Raw genomic sequence first — 20,957 nt, 5'->3', positions numbered from 1 at the left:
ATAAATAAATATCTTTATTTATTTTTTTAATATCTTTATTTATTTAATAAATAAAATCTTTTAAAAAATATATAATATAAATAAAATATATAATATATAAATTTATTTATATGTAAATAAATATATAATATATATTTTATTATATATAACATATATGTTATAAAATGTACATATAATTGCCCCTCAACAGGGAAAGAATAACTACATTATGGCATAACTATACACGTAATATCACGGGGTTGCCCAAAAGATCACGGTGTGACATTGGAGAAAACATCCTAGAATAAAGCACATAATATTATCCAACAGAATAAAGAAACAGATATGCATATATTTATTTACAATTATAGGAGAATATATAAAAAGAACTAAAAAACTCCAATAAACAGTGGTTATTTCTGTGGAACTGAATGAGAAGGGTAAAAGAGAAACTTTCCTGTTAAACTTCATTAAATATCATTTCAAATACGATGAATGTATTTCTAACTTGTGAACATTTGTGAAAAAGAAGACTAACAAGCAGACAAAAAAATAAACAAACCCCAAACCCAACTATTACCCTAATTGTACCTAGTTTATACCCAAACTACCAAGGCCCAATGCTGTGCTTGTTATTTCTTCCAACCAAAATCTGAGTTCCTGCTATTTGTGAGACACTATTGATAGTTGCCCACACAGAGATAAAGATGTTAACACTGAACTTCAAAGGTATGCATTAAAAGCTCTCATTTATATGTCATATTGAGTAGCAATATGTGCCAGTTGATAAAGAGCTTTGTACATATTTCCAAACTGTCATCCGATCAGTATTTATTAAATACCTGGGTTTTTGTTTTGTTTTTTTGACAGAGCACTGCTCTTGTCTGCAGAGAGAGAGACACAGACAAGATGTGCCCTCATGGAGGTTATAGTTCAGTAGTGAAGATAGACAATAAGCAAATGACTACACAAATATATAAAGGAAAGTTAGGTAGTGTTGTAAATGTATAGAAAGTGAAGGTGAGCCAGTTGGGACATAAGAGAAGGCTTTCCTGAGAAAAGATCTGGGTGACCCGGAAGGATGAGCAGAACTTAATTTGGGTGTAGAGGAGAAGAGAGAAACCAGGAAAAGCATTTCAGGCAGAAGAAATAAAGGGAGTCAAGGCCGTGTGGCAAGAAGCAGCAGAGTGCATGTCAAGAAGTTAAAGAAAGCCCATATGCTGAGAATCGGAGTGGGGTGAAGAGGAGGCCAGGCAGGGACACTTGGGTTGCTCAGTTGGTTAAGCATCAGCTTTCGACTCAGATCACAATCCTGGGGTCCTGGGATGGAGCTCCACATCGGGCTCCCTGCTTGGCAGGGAGGAAGTCTGCTTCTCCCTCTCACTCCCCTCCTCTGCTCTCGCATGCTCTCTCTCTCTCAAATAAATAAATAAAATCTTTAAAAGACAAAAAAAAGGGGGCACCTGGGTGGCTCAGTGGGTTAAGGCTCTGCCTTCGGCTCAGGTTGCGGTCTCAGAGTCCTGGGATCGAGCCCTGCTTCCCCCCTCTCTCTCTGCCTGCTGCTCTACCCACTTGTAATCTCTCTCTCTGTCAAATAAATAAATAAAATCTTAAAAAAAAAAGAAAAGAAAAAAAAAGAGGAAGCCAGGTAGATAGGCAGTGGCCAACTGCAATGTCTTGCTGGCTATATTAAGTTGAGAAATTAGGCTTTCTTTTAAGAACAAAGAAGATTCCTGAAGGACTTCAAGTGAGAGCAATAGAATCTGATTTCTGTTTTGAAAAATGATTCCTGTTGGGGTAGAGGAAATAGTCTGAAGGGAGGTAAGTATGCATCTGGGAAACAAGACAGTCATGGTCTGGCTACTGGTACTAATTTGGATCAGGGAGGTCAAGGGAGCACATTGTTTCTTTTGGTCAAATTCCCACCAAATTAGTGGCTTAAAACAAACAAAAATGTGTTATCTTAAAGTTCTGTCATGGAGCTCAATGGGCTAAAATCCAAGTGTTGATAAAGATGTGTTGCTTTCTGGAGGCTCCAGGGGAGAATCTGCTTTCTTAACCTTTTCCAGTTTCTAGAGGCTGCCTACATTCTCTGGCTTGTAGCTCCCTTTCTCTACCTTCAAAACCTGCAGTGCTGCATCTCTCTGACGATTCTTTCACTAGTTCTATTTCCCTCTGACCCTTCTGCTTCCCTTCTCCACTTTGTAGGATTCTTGTGATTACACTGGGTTCACCGGAATAATCCATGTTACTCTGCCTATCTTAAACTTGGCTCATTGGCAATCTTAATCCTATTTGCAAACTTAATAACTTAACATATTTGTAAATTCCAGGGATTTGGATGCAGAGAACATTGGATTATACACCTACCACATAGGAAAAGGGGGAGAATCACCTTGATTTTATCGCAAAATTTTAAATATGTTTCGCGGCTCTCTTGGGGATTACAAAATGAATCCCTGATTCATTTATCATCTTCAGTTAGTACTTTTGCCATTTCCCAAACTATACAGACGAACCTTAAAACAATTTACCTCCATTTGCCCATTTGTCTATTACCATGTCTCACTTCTAAATGTTCTAAGTCTCATAAAAACATTATTACTATCACTGTTTTAAATAATGATTTTAAAAATATTTAGTCACATATTTATCTTTTCTGATACCTTTCATTCCTTTCTGCAACTGCATGCTTCTATCTGGGATGATTTTTTTTTTTTTTTAAGATTTTATTTATTTGAGAGAGAATGAGAGAGAGTGCAAGAGTGGAGACGGTCAGATGAGCAGGGAGCCTGACACTGGACTCCGTCCTGGGACTCCAGGATCATGACCTGAGCTGAAGGCAGTCACTCAACCAACTGAGAGACCCAGGCACCCTGGGATGATTTTTCTTTAACTAGGAACTTCTTCAGTATTTCTTGAGGCTCTAATCTGCAGAAGATGGTCTCTCAGAATTTTTTTTTTTTTGGCGGGGGGAGGGGGGGGTTTGAAAATACCTATATTTTGTATTCATTTTTGAAAGGTACTTTATTACTTTTTACTTTTAATTTTTTATTTAAAATTTTTTTAATGTAATCTCTACTCCCAACATAGGGCTTAAACTTATGACCCTGAGGTTAAGAGTCACAAACTCTCCCGACTGAGTCAGCCAGGTGCCCCACATGTCTAGTAATCTTTTACTGTGTTCCTGACTGTGCACAGAAGACCCAATAAAGCTAGATGACATTTTCCACTGTCAAAGTACCCCCTCTCCTATGTTAGGCAGATAGGATTAGGGGCCGGCTAACCTTCATCTAATTGAAAATTGAATTGGATCAGGGTGGGGCTACCATATTGTTTCTTTTTTTCTTAAGATTTTTTTTAAAAAAGTAATCTGTACATCCAACATGGGGCTCAAACTCACAACCCCAAAATCACGAGTTGCACACTCTACTGGCTGAGCCAGTAACCCCTGGTTTCTCCCTGTTCCTTGGTTTAGTCCTCCTAAGTTTGTTTGTTTGTTTTAAGATTTTATTTATTTATCTGACAGAGAGAGAGAATACAAGCAGGGGGAGTGGGAGAGGGAGAAGCAGGCCTCCTGCTGAGCAGGGAGCCAGATTTGGGACTCAATCCAAGGACCCTGGGATCATGACCTGAGCCAAAGGCAGATGCTTAATGACTGAGCCCCCCAGGTAACCCCTCCTAAGCTTTTGGCTGAAAGCCTGAAAGGTCTCTGTCTCCTCATGCCTAAAATCTTTGTTCTCAGGACATTTTGAGCTTAGATTTTTAACCTACCATACTACAGATGTTCAAAATCTGGCAAAGGTGTTAAGGGGGAGAACATTTGTTCCAAGCCCCTTTCTACTAGTGGGATCTTACTCACCATTGTTGAGACAGTAGAAATTTTATTCTGCCTTTTTTGGTCAGCCTCTTGCACTTCCTAAGAACTCAGTAAATGTCCCAGGAGATAAACCTACTGTTTGGGCCTTGAATTTGGGCCTCCTCTATTTTTTAAAACATTTCTTTTTTTAGGAATCTCTACACCCAATGTGGGGCTCAAACTCATGATCCCATGATCAAGAGTTGCATGCTCCACTGACTAAGCCAGCCACACCACCCCCCATGAGTTATTTTAAAATACAGAATGGTTGGGGCGCCTGGGTGGCTCAGTGGGTTAATACCCCTGCCTTTGGCTCGGGTCATGATCCCAGAGTCCTGGGATTGAGCCCCACATCGGGTTCTCTGCTCAGAGGGGAGTCTCCTTCCCCTCCACCCCCACCGCGTCTGCCTCTCTGCCTACTTGTAATCTCTGTCTGTCAAATAAACAAATAAAATCTTAAAAAAAAAAATTACAGAATGGTTCATAGGTTTCTAGCTTTAGGAACTGAAATAAGGCAGTGCAATTTACTAAGATAGGTACCACTAGAAAGGACTATGAGTTTGATTTTGGGTATGTTGAATTTTAAGGTTCATAACATTATATTTTTTATTTGACAGAGAGATTGATATATACAGAGAGAGAGCACGTGCATGCGCAAGCAGGGGGAACAGCAAGCCAAGAGAGAGAGGGAGAAGCAGGCTTCCCTCTGAGGAGGCACTCAATCTCAGGACCCTGGGATCACAGCCTAAGCCAAAGGCAGACACTTAACAGACTGAGCCACCCAGGAGCCCCTGAATTTTAAGTATCTTTGAGACTTTAAGTAGTCCGCTGGATTGAGATTTGAGTCTCAGAAGAGAGGTGAGAGCTGGACATAGAATTTTCAAGGTAATCAGCATATATGATGTAACTGACGTCATGGGTATGAATGAGACTATCAGTTGAGAAAACACAGCAGAAAGGAAAGAGCCTAGGGGCACCTGGGTGGTTCAGTTGGTTGGGCGACTGACTGCCTTTGGCTTGGGTCATGATCCTGGAGTCCTGGGATGAAGTCCCTCATCAGACTCTGTGCTTGGCAGGGAGTCTGCTTCTCCCTCTGACTGTCTCCCCTCTCATGCTCTTTCTTGCTCACTCTCTCTCTCTCAAGTAAATAAAATCTTTTTTAAAAATTTTTATTTATTTGACAGAGATCACAAGTAGGCAGAGAGGCAGGCAGAGAGAGAGATATAGAGAGAGGGCGAAGCAGACTCCCAGCTGAGCAGAGAGCCTGATGCAGGGCTCGATCCCAGGACCCTGAGATCATGACCTGGGCTGAAGGCAGAGGCTTAACCCACTGAGCCACCCAGGTGCCCCAATAAATAAAATCTTTAAAGAAAAAAAAAGAGAGAGAGTCTAGGCTAGAGTCTGGAGGAACTCCAACATTAAATGACCAGGCAAATTCTCTTGGTTTACATTCCTTTCAGTACACCAAAAATTCAAATGATTCTTGTGGATTATGACATCTTGCTGTTAGCAAACCATACCAAATTACCTTTGGATAACTCTGCCTATTACTATTTCATCAACAGGTGTCTATCATCTTTAGAAATTCTATAAAGGGAATCCACACATCCTGCAGAGCTTTAGACATTATTTTTCAAGTTGTAGGTCACGACTGAGTGGGTTATGAAATCAATTTAGTGGGTCCTGATTACTATTATTTTTTAAAGATTTTATTTATATATTTGGGGGGAGGGGAGAGGGAGAGACATCTTAAGCAGACTTTATGCTGAGTGCAGAGCCTGACAAGGGGCTTGATCCCACGACCCTGAGATCATGACCTGAGCCAAAACTAAGACTTGGTAGCTTAACTGACTGTGCCACCCAGCCTCCCTGATTAGTATTTTTATTTATTTGTATTTTTAATTTTTTTAAAAAAATTTTATTATCTTTTAAAATATTTTATTTATTTACCTGAGAGAGAGCATGAGCGAGAGAGTGCTACCAGCAGCAAGGGCAGAGGAAGAGGAGAAAGGAGACTCCCCGCTGAGCAGGGAGCCAAATGTGGGCCTTGATGTCAGGACCCTGAGGTCATGACCTGAGCTGAAGGAAGTTGCTTAACCAACTGAGCCTCCCAGGTGCCCCTATTTGTACTTTTTAAAGATTTATTTATTTTAAAGAGAGAGAGAGAAGGGAGAGAGCACGCACGGGGTGGGGTGGAGGGAGAGGGAGTAACTGCTATGTGGACTCCCCACCAAGCACGGAGCCCCACACAGGGCTGGATCCCAGGACCCTGAGATCACCACCTGAGCCAAAATCAAGAGTCAGATGGTTAAGCAACTGAGGTACCCAGGCACCCCTAATTAGCATTTTAAAATGAGAGAGAGGAAAATATCAAAGTATACCATAGATAGTAAGCATCTACATTCTGTTCCAAGGTGAACTGATCCAGTATGTGACTTGAGTAGCCCTGTATGACCCCCAAATTTCTATCTCTAGCCCAATGCTTGCCCCTAAATGCCATGCTCATTTCGAAAGCTCCACTTGGATGTCTATTAGACATCTCAATCTGAACAATGAACCCCTGATCTTCTTTCCCCAAAAGCTCCATCTGCCGCCCTCCCAGGTGATGGTAAATTCACCCTTCTTGGGCCTATATCCCCAAGCCACGTTTTACCTCTTTCATTCTCCAACACAGTACATCTCATCTTCTTCTCATCATTCCCTCAACTTCTTTAGGGAATTCTATTATGTCTACCTTCAGAATCTAGCCACTTCTCACCTACCTTAGCCACTACCACTCCAGACCAAATTATCATCACCTCATCTCTCACCCGGATGAACGCACACGCCTCCCAACAGGTTTCTCTAATTCCACACCCTCTCTTCTATAGACTATTCTCAACACTGGAGTCAGAGTGATCCCTTGAAACAGGAGTCAGCAAACTCTTCCTATGGAAAGTCTGAGAGTAAACATTTCGTTTTTTTGGGTCAAGAGGAAAATCAAGGCTATTACAGAGGTGTATCTACAACAAAAGAGAAGAGAAATTTCTATTAAATTTTTGAGAAAATTACAATAATTGAGTTTAATTTTATGTAATACAGATCTACTTTAAAAAAAATACTTATTTGAGGGGCACCTGGATGGCCAATGGGTTAAAGCCTCTGCCTTCGGTTCAGGTCATGATCTGATCAAGCCCCACATCGGGCTCTCTGCTCAGCAGGGAGCCTGCTTCTTCCTCTCTCTCTCTCTGCCTGCCTCTCTGCCTACTTGTGATCTCTGTCAAGTAAATAAAATCTTTAAAAAAAAAACAAAAACTTATTTGAGGGGCGCCTTTGTAGCTCAGTGGGTTAAGCCTCTGCCTTCCGCTCAGGTCATGATCTCAGGGTTCTGGGATCAAGCCTCGCATCCGGCTCTCAGCGCTCTGCTCAGCAGGGAGCCTGCTCCCCCCATTCCCTGCCTGCCTCTCTGCCTACCTGTGATCTCTCTGTCAAATAAATAAAAAAATTTTTTTTTAATTTTTAAAAGATTTTATTTATTTATTTGACAGAGATCACAAGTAGGCAGAGAGGCAGGCAGTGGGTGGGGGTGGAGTGGGGAGGAGGCTCCCAGCTGAGCAGAGAGCCCAATGCAGGGCTTGATCCTAGGACCCTGGGATCATGACTTGAGCTGAAGGCAGAGGCTTTAACCCCACTGAGCCACCCAGGTACCCCTCAACTTCCATCTTTTCAGCAAAACCATAAGTGATCACACTATTTAATACTACAACCTCCAATCTCACTCCTGGCACTGCCTATTTCCCTTACCCTGTTCTATTTTAATTTTTTTTCTATTATACATAGCACTTTTAACATACTATATACTTTGCTTATTTATGTTTACTGTCTGTCCCACCTTTGCCAGAACTAAGTTCCTCAAGCGTAAGTATCTGTGCCTATTTTTTATTTACTAATGTATATTTCTTTCTTTTCTTTTTTTTTTTAAGTAAGCTCTACTGCCCAATGTGGGGCATGAACTCACTCCCCTAAGATCAAGAGTCACATGCACTACTGACTAAGTCAGCCAGGCGCCCCTCACTGATGTATTTTTGCTAAGCATCTAGCACAGTGGCTGGCACAAACAGATGTCCAATAAAAATTCACTGAATGTTTTGGGAAACTCGTTTCAATTTTCTATTTATGTATGTACATACTAGGCTGTGATATAAAATAGTATTTTTTTAAAGATTTTATTTATTTATTTGACAGAGATCACAAGTAGGCAGAGAGAGAGAAAGAGAGAAAAGCAGGTTCCCACCGAGCAAAGAGCTCGACTCAGGGCTCGATCCCAGGATCCTGAGACCATGACCCAAGCCGAAAGCAGAGGCTTAACCCACTAAGCCACGCAGGTGCCCCTAAAATAGTATTTCTTACTGAGGACGTTAGTCAGTCAAGAGAGTTTGAAAAATACTGGGGTTAGACTATATGACTTCTAAAGTCCTTTCTCAATTTGAGCACCTATAAATTTCTATGTGTAGCTAGTAAATGCCCACTATATCTTTTGGGAGATAGCAAAGTTCACAGCCTAATTTCTGTAGCAAGGCATTGATTATTGAAACATAACACTGACACCAAAAAAGTCATTAGCATCCCCACCTGTTCTGTAATAGTAGGTTAAGAAAAACTGGAAATAGCAAGAAATATAAAATCTGAACTTAATCCTTCTATGAAAAAGAGATAGAAAGTGAGAGCAAATGACAAAAGAGAACATTTTCTCGATCAAAATTTCCCAGGTTAAAGCTTTCACACACTTACTGAAGAAGTGACGAGGAGTGAAGAAAGATATCCTTTAAAGTGTCTGCCGTAGAAATTGTGTCCTGAATGGACTTTGGGAGCAAAGACCATTTCTGAAATATATATGATTTCCACTCATCCACAGGCAGATCCATTCTACCTTAGGTCTCTAAAATGAGTAAGAAAATAAGGAATTCAGATTTCTACAAATGCACAAGTCTAGGGAAAAAAAAAAAATCAAGATTTCACTCAAACAAATGTGATGCAACAAAAATCATTCTTGTGGTCTTTTCCTGTAGTTTCCATGCTGAGAATCTATTTTCTCTCACACGTATTCACTGAGCATCCTTTTATTTAGAAATATTTACTGAAGGCCTACTTTGTTCCACACACCAGGCTTGCCTATTAAACCTCCATCTTCCCAAGCTCCTCAGGTGAGAAACCCGAGACATTCCAGATTTTTCTCTTTCCCCAGCTATTAAATTAACAAACGTTTCTATCTCTTACACAGTTCAGATTTTTCTTTCAGTTCCCAGATCATTTCTTTATTCAAGTCCTCACCATCTCTGGTCTGGCATTCTTTCCAGTGTCATAACTAGTCTCCATGGACTCAATTCCCTACCCTACCTCCTAAATTCAATTCATCCTCCATATTGAAACAGATGTCAGTCCTCTGCCTTAATCAATGAATGCTCCTCCAAGCATTTAGGAAAGCCCAGTACAAATCTGACCCCTGGGCTCATTTTCTAATGCCCAAGTCTCACCTCCTCCTTTGTACCCTACTGTCCTGAGCCACTTAAAGCCATCCTTAGCTTGCCAGGCTATTCACCTCCCTAGTTTTTGCATAGGTTATGCTTTCTTCCGGGAGCATCCCTCCCCAGAGTCCGCCTCGCAAATTTGCACACACCCTTCAAGACCAAGTTTAAGTGGCACCTCCTCCAGGAAGCCTTCCCTGATTTTCCATCTGCGACCGCAGTACACTTTGTATTTCTCCTGAGGCCCAAATCATGTCTACCTGGAGTTAGGGCTACTCACTGCGGTAGCTCCCTCGACAGACTATGCTCTCCTCTGAGGGCAGGGACCGGATCCTATTTACCTTCGCAGATTCCCCTTGTGCCAAGCTCAGGGTCTAGCAATGGCGGGAGATCGGCACTTGGATTGCCGAAGGAATCAAGTTACTGCTTTGCCTACGGCTAGCAGCAGAGGTGTCAGGGAATAGCTTTCTCTTCGGGGCTAACAGTTGGTCGGCGCAGCAAAGGCCCGAGCCAGGTTTTTTTCCGAGAACCGTCTAGGAAAGCTCTCGGGACTGGACCTCACGCCCAGAAAAAGAACCCGCGTCATCCTTGGCGCGCCCCACGGCTCGGGCCCCGCCCCCAGGCGCAGCAGTGGCGTGACGAGGTCTTGAACCCGGGCTTTTGCATGTCACGTGGGCTGCTCGCAGGTTCTCGGCCAATGCCGTGGCTGCTCCGCTCCTAAGCCCGCCCCTGTGCCTTGCGCATGTCAGAAGGCGGGGGTGGTGCCTGCAGCTACTTAGCCCAATAGCTTGTGAGCGCGCGGGGTCCCGGGAGTGAGCCGGAGGTGCGGAGGAGCGGGAGCGCGGGAGTTGGCGCAGCGCAGTCATGGTGGGCCACCTGAGCGAGGGGGCCATTGCGGTGAGGAGACACCTGCCGGCAGCGGGGCTCGGGTGGCTGTGGGCCCTGGGTTTGTGGGGTTGGAGAAGGGAGAGAGGAGCTGGAGGCGATGGGGAGAAAAGGCGGGAGAAGATTGGCGGGGTTGGGGGGGGACCGTCGGGTGACTCCCTACAATTCTCACCATCTCCTCGAAAAATTTTTACTCTTGTCTTTTTAAACATGTCCATGTTTTTTCTACCTAAGAAAACGAAGCAGAATTAACTTGATCGTCCCCCATCACCCTCTTTCTGTCCCCTATCCACGGCCCAACTTCTCTAGAGTTGTCAGTTTTCATCTCACCACCCGTTAACAGACTCCAATCCGTTGTTCCCTCCATCACTATAGAAAGAACCTTGGCAGAAGTTAGCAGTGCTTCCAAGTCGTTAAATCTAACAGACACTTTTCAGTTTTTAACTTAACCTGAGTTCTCAGCAGTGTTTGAGAGTTACTCCTTTTGGCCAGTTTTGAGCATTACTTCTTTCTGGTAACATTCCTTTTTGGCTTCTCTGACTTGGCTTGGCTTGGCTGGTCTTTCCTCGTCTTATTTGCCAGTCCCTCGTTGTAAGTTTTTGTTTACTCAGGGTTATGTCCTGTCCTAGGCCCTTTGCTACCAAGACAATCCATTACCAACTATGTCGGTTGCTCACGCATTTCTTTTTCCGGAGCCACCTTTACTCTGAAAGAGAAACCTCTGTAATATGTCTGCCTACCTGATACCTCAAAGGCATTTTAAACTCATTGTGTCCCAAAGCAAATCCGTTATTCTGCTAAGTTTGGGCCTCTTGGTGTTCCTTGTCTGGATCAATATCTCTATTATCCATCAAGATATGCTAGCCAAAAATTGTGGAATCATTCTTCCCGCAAACTTCCGTCACCTTAGATGTTCAGTTCATCACCCAAATCGGTGTTTTACCTCCACAACGTATTTCTTAAATCCATCTATTTTTCTTCCACTCTGGCACCACTGTTTCTTGCCTGCACTACTGATTTCCACCCAACATAAACATCTTCTCTATCCATTCATCTATCAGTGGACACTTGGACTGCTTGTATACTGCCGCAACATGGGGGTGCATTTCGAAATAGTGTTCTTGTGTTTGGGGGGTAACTACCCAATAGTGCAGTTACTGGATCCTAAGGTAGTTCTATTTTTAACTTTTTGAGAACCTCCGTACTGTTTTTACCCAGTTTGCATTCCCATCAGTGCATGAGGGTTCCTTTTCCACACCATCCTTGCCAACACTTGTTTCTTGTGGTGTTAGTTTTAGCTATTCTGACAGGTATAAAGTGATAGCTCATTATAGTTTTGATTTGCATTTCCCCGATGATGAGGTATCTTTTTCATGTGTGTTGAAATGTAATGTTGAGGGGCGCCTGGGTGGCTCAGTGGGTTATAAAGCCTCTGCCTTCGGCTCAGGTCATGGTCTCAGAGTCCTGGGATCAAGCCCCGCATCACAGCGGTCTCTTTGCACAGCAGGGAGCCTGCTTCCTCCGCTCTCTGCCTGCCTCTCTGCCTACTTGTGATCTCTGTCAAATAAATAAATAAAATATATTTTTTTAAAAATGTAATGTTGAAAAGTAATGAGTCATTACTTTTTCGTGTGTGTTGGCCATCTGGATGTCTTCTTTGGAGAAATGTCTGTTCATGTCTTTCTGCCCATTTTTTAATTGGATTATTTGTGTTTTGGGTGTTGAGTAGTAGCAGTTTTTTATATATTTTAGATACTAAGCCCTTCTCAGATCTGTCATTTGCAAATATCTTTTCCCCTTCAGTAGGTTGTCTTTTGGTTTTGTTGACTGTTTACTTTGCTGTGCAAAAGCTTTTTATTTTGATGTAATCCCAGTAGTTTATTTTTGCTTTTATTTCCCTCGCCTCAGGAGGCAGACCTATCTAGAAAGATGTTGCTACTGCTGATGTCAGAGAAATTACTGCCTCTGCTGTCTTCCAGTATTCTTATGGTTCAGCTGTCACATTTAGATCTTTAATCCATTTTGTTTGTGTTTGTGTATGCTGTAAGAAAGTAGTCCAGTTTCATTCTTTTGCATGTTGCTGTCCAGTTTTCCCAATCCCATTTGTTGAAGAGACTGTCTTTTTCCCATTGCGTATTCTTTTCCTGGGCTTTTCTGTTTTGTTCCATTGGACTGTGTGTCTCTTTTTGTGCCGGTACCATACTGTTTTGATGACTGTGGGTTTGTAATATAACTTGAAATCTGGAATTGTGATGCCTCTGGCTTTGTTTTTCTTTTTCAAGATTGCTTTGGCTATATCAGGTCTTTTGTGGTTCCTTACAAATTTTAGGATTATTCTAGTTCTGCGAAAAATGTTATTGGCATTTTGATCGGGATTGCATCAAATGTTTAGATTTCTTTGGGTAGTATAGACTTTTCAACAATATTTATTCCTCTAACCTACAAGTATGGAATGTCTTTCCATTTCTTTGTCTTTCTTTTTTCTTTTTTAATTTAAATTCCTGGTATATTCTGTATTTTTGCAGGTTCTTTTCCATCTGCCTGTGTGGTTCTTCACGCTCCCCTCCCTGGGTAACATCAATCTCAGCTCAGTTAGTTTTTCAGAGAAACCTTCCTTAACTTACTAGCCTAATTCCCTTTATTTTGAGACCATGATTCCTGCTTGTTCATGTATTACCTGTGTGACTTTGGGCAAGATACTAAACTTTGCCTTTTCTCTTCTGTAAAATGAGGGTAATTATACCTAGTACCTATTGCCTAAGGTTAGTGGGAGAATTAAGTGAACTATTACATTTAAAGTGCTTTAGTTCATGCCTGGTACACAGTAAATGTTCAGTATATGTTACCTCTTAATATCGCAAATGTAATTTTATACTTATTTGCTTTTTATTTGACTAATATTAGTTTTTGTCTTCCCCACTGGATTGTAAATTCTTGGAGGCCTGAAATTACATTTATTTTTTGCTCAAAGTAGTATCCTAAAGACCTGGAGCAGTGATGGCAAGTTTTAGATACCCAGTAAATGTTTGCTAGTTGCATATGAGGCAGTGGAAAAAAAAAAAAAAAGACAGCTAAATGGGGAAAAACAGCTGAGTGGAGTTACTACTTGAATAAATTAGGAACAATTAAACCTGAGAATTGATTGAACTTGTAGTTCTCATTTACTTACAGCTGCTACCTTGCACCTTTAAAAAAAAAAAAAAAAGATTTATTGGGACGTTAGGGTGTCTGAGTATCTGCATTCGGCTCCAGTCATGATCCCAGAGTCCAGGGATCAAGTTCCGAATTGGCCTCCTTACTCAGCAGGGAGCCTGGTTCTCTCCACCTGCTGCTTCCCCTGCTTGTGCTCGCGCTCTCTCTCTCTGACAAATAAATAAATAAAATCTTAAAAAAAAAAAAATTATATGAGAGAGCAAGCGAGAGCGCATGACTGAGCCACCCAGGAGCCCCACCTTGTGACTTTAAGGCAAATTAGGAATTGTTCTTCACTTTTAGAAAGAATGATTATGGTGTTAATAATTTGATCACTTGGTTTTTGCTGTATTCAAAACTTTGGAAACATATTTCTAGTGTTAGGTCAAGCATTACTTAAGTTTTATTCATAAATGACAAAGAAAATTTTTGTGTTTGTGGTGATAGTGTGGGGAACCTTTGCCAACTGTGATTATCATTAGCTAAAGCAAGTAGTATCATTTTCGTTCAAAAGACACAGGCCCAAAGGCTAAGCAACTAACATAAATAATAGAGGCATTTGGGGCAAGAGCTAACATCATAAAAGAAGAGATTGTACATGGAAGTATTATGGTAAATAGGATAAATAGCATTTGTATCTTAATTTATTGGGTAATATAAAAAAGGGGAAGGAAACTAGTATTTTTGCCTTTTCCAGTGTGCCAGATACTTTATCTATAATAGTACTTACAGTAACTCTGTAAGGTAGATTTTTATAATTACCTGCACCTCACAGATGAAGAAATTAAAGTGCAGAGAAGTTAAATACTTTGTCAGTGGGGTGTCAGTCAGATTTGAATACATGTGCCCTTGACTGTTACATTCTGTTGCTTTGTATTTTTTTAACTGAAGTATAATTGACATACAGTATTCTGTTAGTTTCAGGTGTTCATCATAGTGATTTGGTATTTTTATACATTAGGAGTAATGATCCCCAGGATAAATCCATTTACTGTCTGTTACCACACAAAGTTACTACATTGTTACTGACTAAATTCCCTGTGTTGTGCATTATATCTCCATAACCCATTTATTTTAGATCTGGAAGCCTGAACCCTCTTAAACCCCTTCACCATTTCACCTGTACCCCCAGTCACTCCTTACTCTTGTAACCAAGAGTTTGTCTCCTCTATGAGTCTGTTTGTGTTTTGTTTTAAAGATTCAACATGAAATCATATGTATTTGTCTTCTGTCAGGCTTATTTCATTTAGCATAATACCATGTAGGTCCACCTGTGTTGTTGTCACAAGTGGCAAGATTTCATTCTTTTTTATGGTTAATATTCCTCTGTGTGTGCACACACGTGTGTATCTTTAGCCATTCATTTCTTTATGGACACTTAGGTTGCTTCTTTACCTTGGCTATTATAAATAATGCTGCAGTGAACTTGGCATGCATGTATCTCTTTGAATTGGTGTTTTGTTTTCTTCAGGTACATCCCTAGAAGTGGAATTGCTAGATCACATCGTAGTTTGGTTTTTGATTTTTTGAGGAGCCTCTGTACTGTTTTCCATAGTGGCTGCACCAGTTTATGTTGCTCACCAACAGTGCCCAAGGGTTCCCGTTCATCCGCATCTTTGCCAACACTTCGTATTTTTTGTCTTTTTGATAGTAGCCAGTCTGATTGTGGTTTTGATTTGCATTTCCATGATGAATAATGGTGTTGAGGATCCTGTGTGTCTGTTGGCCATATGTAGGTCTTTGGAAAAATGTCTCCTAAAGTCTCTTGTCCATTGTTTAAATTGGGTTTACTTTGTGTTTTATATGCAATGTTAATTTGGAAAATTTAAGGCAATTTTATGTTGTGTACATATCATGTTGTATGTCCCAGAAGATTTAATCTTATATTCACTTTATGATGACACAAATTAAAAAGAATAATAAATTAATACATGCATGTGGTTTTAAAATCAAATAGAACAGAAAGGTGTTTTATGAAATTACTGACTTTTTGTGCCACCCTGCCCCAGTTCTATTCCCTAGAAACTTAAAAAAAAAAAATCACCTTTATTGAAACTCAGCACTGGTTTACACTTAATAGAAACTGTAATGTATATAATAAGTCATCAAGATGTGTGCAGTTTGATGAGCTTTGGCAAATGTATACAGCACTCTGATCTCCTGCTCCTTGCCTAGTACTTGCTTCCAGCGTAGGTAAACTAGAGTTTTGATGTCTGGTTTATGTCTCCAAAGGTTAGTTTGATTATCTAAAACTTCATGTAAACTTGTGTCTGGCTTCTTTGTCTCAGCAAAATGTTTTTTGAGATTTATCCATGTTGTTTCAGTAGTTTGCACCTTTATTGCTGAGTAGTATTCCATCGTGCAAATAAACATAATTTGTTTAATTTACCTGTTACTGTTAAACATTTGGGTTATTTTCATTTTTTGGCTGTTATAAATGAAGATGCTATGGACATTTATGTAAAAATCTTCTTGTGAAAATATATTTTCATTCCTCTGGGATAAATGCCTAGGAGTGTTGATTAATTGCTGGGTGGTATGTTAAGTGAATGTTTGTAAGAAATTTCCAAACTGTTTTCCATATCCATGCCAGCTCTCAGTTTTGTCATCTTTTTAAGTCAACTATCCTAGTGAATGTGTAGTGTTTGCATCTGTGTTCATGAGTGTTATATAGGTCTGTAGTTTTTTCTTTTTCGTTTTCTTTTTTTAAGATTTATTTATTTATTTGACAGAGAGCGACAGAGAGATCACAAATAAGCAGAGGGGGGGGGGAGGAAGCAGGCTCCCCGCTGAGCAGAGAGCCTGATGCGGGGCTTGATCCCAGGGCCCTGAGGTCATGCCCTGAGCCCAAGGCAGAGGCTTAACCCACTGAGCCACCCAGGTGCCCCTGTGGTTTTTCTTTCTTAGAATGACTTTATTTTTTCTTTGAGGTAAACCTAACATCATAAAATGAGTTGGAAAGTGTTCTCTTTTATTTCCTAACATCGTTTATGGAAGATTAATTTTTTTTTAAAGATTTTATTTATTTATTTGATAGATCACAAGTAGGCAGAGAGGCAGGCAGGGCGGGGGGTGGGGTGGAAAGCAGGCTCCCTGCTGAGCAGAGAGCCCAATTCGGGGCTTGATCATAGGACCCTGAAATCATGACCTGAGCCGAAGGCAGAGGCTTCCACTGAGCCACTCAGGTGCCCCTCGTTTCTTTTTTTTTCTTTTTTTGGTCTTTACATGTTAGGTAAAATTTACCAGTAAAGCCACCTGGACCTAGTGTTATCTCTTTAATAAGTATAATAGTATCTAGCTTCTCTACATTTTGTATGTCAGTTTGATAATTTGTGTTTTTCAAGGGACTTACCCACTTAATCTAAGTTGTTTCATAAAGTTAATTTTTTTTTTAAGGTTTTTATTTATTTGACAGAGAGAGACACAGAGAGAAAGGAAACACAACCAAGGGAAGTGGGGGAGGGAGAAGCAGGCTTCCTGCCAAGCAGGGAGCCCGATGTGGGACTGGATCCCAGGATCCTGGGATCATGACCTGAGCCAAAGGCAGACCCTTAAGGACTGAGCCACACAGGCGCCCCTCATAAAGTTATTTCTAAAATCCCTCATATATACGTGGTTTATTGTGATGCATTTTTCAATCCTTTTTTTTTTTCATTTTTCCTTTCTGATATTGAGAATATTTGTTTTTCTTTTTCTTAATCAGATGAGGTAGAGGTTTATCAGTTTTATTGATCTTTTCAGAGAAGCAACTTTTGGTTTGTTTTTTCCTGTTGTTTATCCATTTTCTATTTTATTGATTTCTTGCTCTTTTTAATTATTCCTTCCTTCTACATGCTTGAGTTTAGTTTATTCTTTTTCTGGCATCTTATGGTGGACGCTTAGATCATTGATTTTGGACCTTTTTTCTTCTCTAAACATTTAAGCTCTAATTTTTCTAAGCATTGCTTTGGTGAATCCAATACATTTAGATAGATTGTATTTTCATTTTCATTCTGTTAACAATACTTTCTAACTTCTCTTGCAGTATCTTTTTCCACAGGTGGGTGGGTTATTTAGAAGTTTACTTTTTACAGGGTGCCTTGCTGGGGGGGTGAGCGGATACAGGCTCCCTGCTGAGCAGAGAGCCCATTGTGGGGCTTGTGGGGCTCGATCGTAGGATCATGACCTGAGCCGAAGGCAGAGGTTTAATGACTGAGCCACCCAGGTGCCCCTACATTTTTTTTTTTTTTAAATCTATTTACCCTATCATTACTGAAAGTACAGTGTTGAAACCAACAATTATAATGGTGGACTTGTCTATTTCTGTTTCTCCTTTTAATTCTGTAGGTTTTTGCTTCATGGATTTTGAAACTTTGTTATTAGGTGCATACATTTATCATTGTGTCTTCTTCAGGAATCAACCCCATTATTATGAAATGTCCTTTTTTATCTCTGATAATATTCCTTGTCCTGAAGCCTTCTTTGCCTGCCAGTAATGGTATATCTTTTTCCAATGTTTCATTTTTAACCTGTCTCTTTATTTTTATTTTTTTAAAGATTTTATTTATTTGACAGAGAGAGCTCACAAGTAGGCCGAGAGGCAGGCTCCATGCTGAGCAGAGAGTCTGATGTGGGGCTCCATCCCAGGGCCTTGAGATCATGACCCTAGCTGAAGGCAGAAGCTTAATCCACTGAGCCACCCAGGTGCCCCTAACCTGTCTCTTTATATTTGAAGTGTATTTCTTCGGCATTGTGGTTATTATTTTTTTAAGATTTTATTTATTTATTTGACAGAGATCACAAGTAGGCAGAGAGAGGAAGGGAAGCAGGCTCCCTGCTGAGCAGAGAGGCCGATGTGGGGCTCGATCCCAGGACCCTGAGATCATGACCTGAGCCTAAGGCAGCGGCTTTAATCCACTGAGCCACTCAGGCGCCCCTGAAGTGTAATTCTTGTAGACAGCAAATAGTTTGATCTTACCCATTCTGACAATTTCTGCCTTTTAATTGGAGTCCTTGAACCATTTACACTTAATATAGTTTGGCTTTAAGTTTTATATTTTGCTTCTTGTCCCATCTGTTTGTTGTTGTTGTTGTTTTGCTCTTACTGACTTCTGGATTATTTATGTTTTATGATTTGAATTTATTTCCACTATTGATTTATTAGCTGTACTCTTTGCTTAACTTTTTCAAGGATTGCTTTAGAGCACTTCACCCTCATTCGGATCACTATCACAAAATAGACTGGGTGGTGCAACAGCAGATTTAGTTTTCGTAGATGCGGGAAATCTGAGATTGAGGTTCCAGGAGATTCAGTGCTGGGTGAGGGCTGTGTTCCTGGCTTGCAGCTGCCGTCTTGCTGTGTGCTCACATGACCTCATCTTTGTGGGAAAAGAGAACCCTGCTGTCTCTTCCTCTTCTAGGGGCAATAATTCTGATAGGGGGTCTTCATCTTCATGACCTCATTAAAACTAAGTACCTCCAGGGACACCTGGGTGGCTCAGTTGGTTAAGCCGCTGCCTTCAGCTCAGGTTATGATCCCAGGGTCCTGGGATCGAGGCTGCATCGGGCTCCTTGCTCAGGGGGGAGCCTGCTTCTTTCTCTGACTCTACCTGCCACTTTGCCTGCTTGTCCTCTCTCTCTCTCTCTCTGACAAATAAAATCTTAAAAACAAAACAAAAGCTAAGTACCTCCAAAGGCCCCCATCACACTGGGGGTTGGGTTTCAACATACGAATTGGGGGAGAAGAGACACAAATATTTAGTCTAAATATTTAGTGGTTCTCTCTCTCTCTCTCTCTCTCTCTCTTTTTTTTTTTTTTGTTGAGTATGGTGGATACACAACATTATCTTAGTTTCAGGTGTGCAACACAGTGATTGGACAACTCTGTTTCTTATGCTACACTCAACATTGAGCATTTTGATCTCAGAATACTCTTTTTTTTGGGGGCAGCTGGGTGGCTCAGTCTGTTACACGTCTGCCTTCGGCTTAGGTCATGGTGGAATGGAGCCCCACATTGCACTGGGCTCCCTGCTCAGCAGAAAGCCTGCTTCTCCCTCCTTCACTCCCCTGCCTGTGTTCCCTCTGTCACTGTGTCTCTCTCTGTCAAATAAATAAATAAAAATCTTAAAACAAAAAAAAATACTTTTTTCACTTAAAGATTTTTATTCGGGGTGCCTGGGTGGCTCAGTGGGTTAATCCTCTGCCTTCGGCTCAGGTCATGATCTCAGGGTCCTGGGATCGAGCCCTGTATCGGGCTCTCTGCTCGGCAGGGAGCCTGCTTCCTCCTCTCCCTCTGCCTGCCTCTCTGCCTACTTGTGATCTCTGTCTGTCAAATAAATAAATTAAATCTTAAAAAAAAATTTTTTTTATTCATTTAATTAATTAGAGAGAGACAGAGAGTGACCACACACTCAAGCGGGTTGAGGGACAAAAGGAGAAAGTCTTTTTTTTTTTTTTTTAAAGATTTTATTTATTTATTTGACAGAGAGAGATCACAAGTAGAGAGGCAGGTGGAGAGAGAAGGAAGCAGGCTCCCCGTCGAGCAGAGAGCCCCCGATGCGAGGCTCGATCCCAGGACCCTGAGATCACAACTTGAGCCTAAGGCAGCGGCCCAACCCACTGAGCCACCCAGGCGCCCCCTAAAGGAGAAAGTCTTAAGCAGACTCCATGCCTAGTGCCCATGCCCCTGACCCTGACATGGCCTGATCTCCCAACCCTGAGGTCATGGCCTGAGCCAAAATAAAGAGCTTGACAGTTTGAGCCACCCAGGCACCCCGATCTTAAAGTACTATTAAAACATCGTTTTAAGGGGCACCTGGGTGGCTCAGTGGGTTAAAGCCTCTGCCTTCGGCTCAGGTCATGATCCCAGGGTCCTGGGATCGAGCCCCATGTCGGGCTCTCTGCTCAGCGGGGAGCCTGCTTCCCCCCCACCTCTGCCTGCCTCTCTGCCAACTTGCGATCTCTGTCAAATAAATTTTAAAAATTTTTCAAAAAACATTGTTTTAAGATGGAACTTTTTATAAGATATCTACCTTACCATATTTGAAATTATAACTGAAATATTTATACATTTAAGGTAATAATAAACTTCTAACATAAATAACATATTGGGATGCCTGGGTGGCTCAGTCAGTTAAGCAGCTACCTTTGGCTCAGATCATGATCCCAGGGTCTTGGGATTGAGTCCTGCGCCGGGCTCCATGCTCGGTGAGGAGCCTGCTTCTCCCTCTGTGGGCTACTTGATTGTGGTTGTGCTCTCTCTCTCTGACAAACAAATAAATAAAACCTTTTTTTTTTTAAAGGCAATAACATGTTTTGTGAAAAAACACTATTATATTTCGAAAGAAATAGAAAATTGATATTGTTTTACATTTTGGCACATTGCTTTAACATCTGGCTTTAGAAGATATGATAGCTAGATTTTCCTATCAGCTTCTGCATTCAGTATATTGATTTTTTTTTAAAAAGATTTATTTATTTATTTATTTGACAGAGAGAGATGACAAGCAGGCAGAGAGGCAGGCAGAGAGAGAGGAGGAAGCAGGCTCCCCGCTGAGCAG

The 20,957-nt window shown here is 41.2% G+C and overlaps 2 protein-coding genes across 3 annotated transcripts in view; one reads left to right on the top strand and one right to left on the bottom strand.

Moving 5' to 3' along the window:
* SMYD4 (SET and MYND domain containing 4) overlaps positions 1-9,963 on the bottom strand; it is a 52,124-nt gene extending 42,161 nt beyond the window's left edge. Inside the window, exons 1-2 of one of the 2 annotated variants that reach the window (XM_082707072.1) lie at positions 9,623-9,963; positions 8,609-8,756 (exon numbers count right to left, since the gene is read on the bottom strand). In XM_082707072.1, the coding sequence (XP_082563198.1) occupies positions 8,609-8,742 (134 nt within the window). In that variant the 5' untranslated portion in view covers positions 8,743-8,756; positions 9,623-9,963. The remainder of the gene's footprint in view (positions 1-8,608; positions 8,757-9,622) is intronic. The other variant, XM_082707071.1, reaches the window with a different exon arrangement.
* Positions 9,964-10,091: 128 nt separating this feature from the next.
* Positions 10,092-20,957, top strand: part of RPA1 (replication protein A1) — a 75,323-nt gene continuing 64,457 nt past the window's right edge. Inside the window, exon 1 of the mRNA XM_082707096.1 lies at positions 10,092-10,239. Within this exon, the coding sequence (XP_082563222.1) occupies positions 10,207-10,239 (33 nt within the window). The 5' untranslated portion in view covers positions 10,092-10,206. The remainder of the gene's footprint in view (positions 10,240-20,957) is intronic.

The sequence above is a fragment of the Mustela nivalis genome, assembly GCF_964662115.1.
Source record: "Mustela nivalis genome assembly, chromosome: 17".
Taxonomy (NCBI): domain Eukaryota; kingdom Metazoa; phylum Chordata; class Mammalia; order Carnivora; family Mustelidae; genus Mustela; species Mustela nivalis.
The sequence above is the reverse complement of the archived record's forward strand: the minus strand, read 5'-3'. Positions and strand labels throughout refer to the sequence as shown.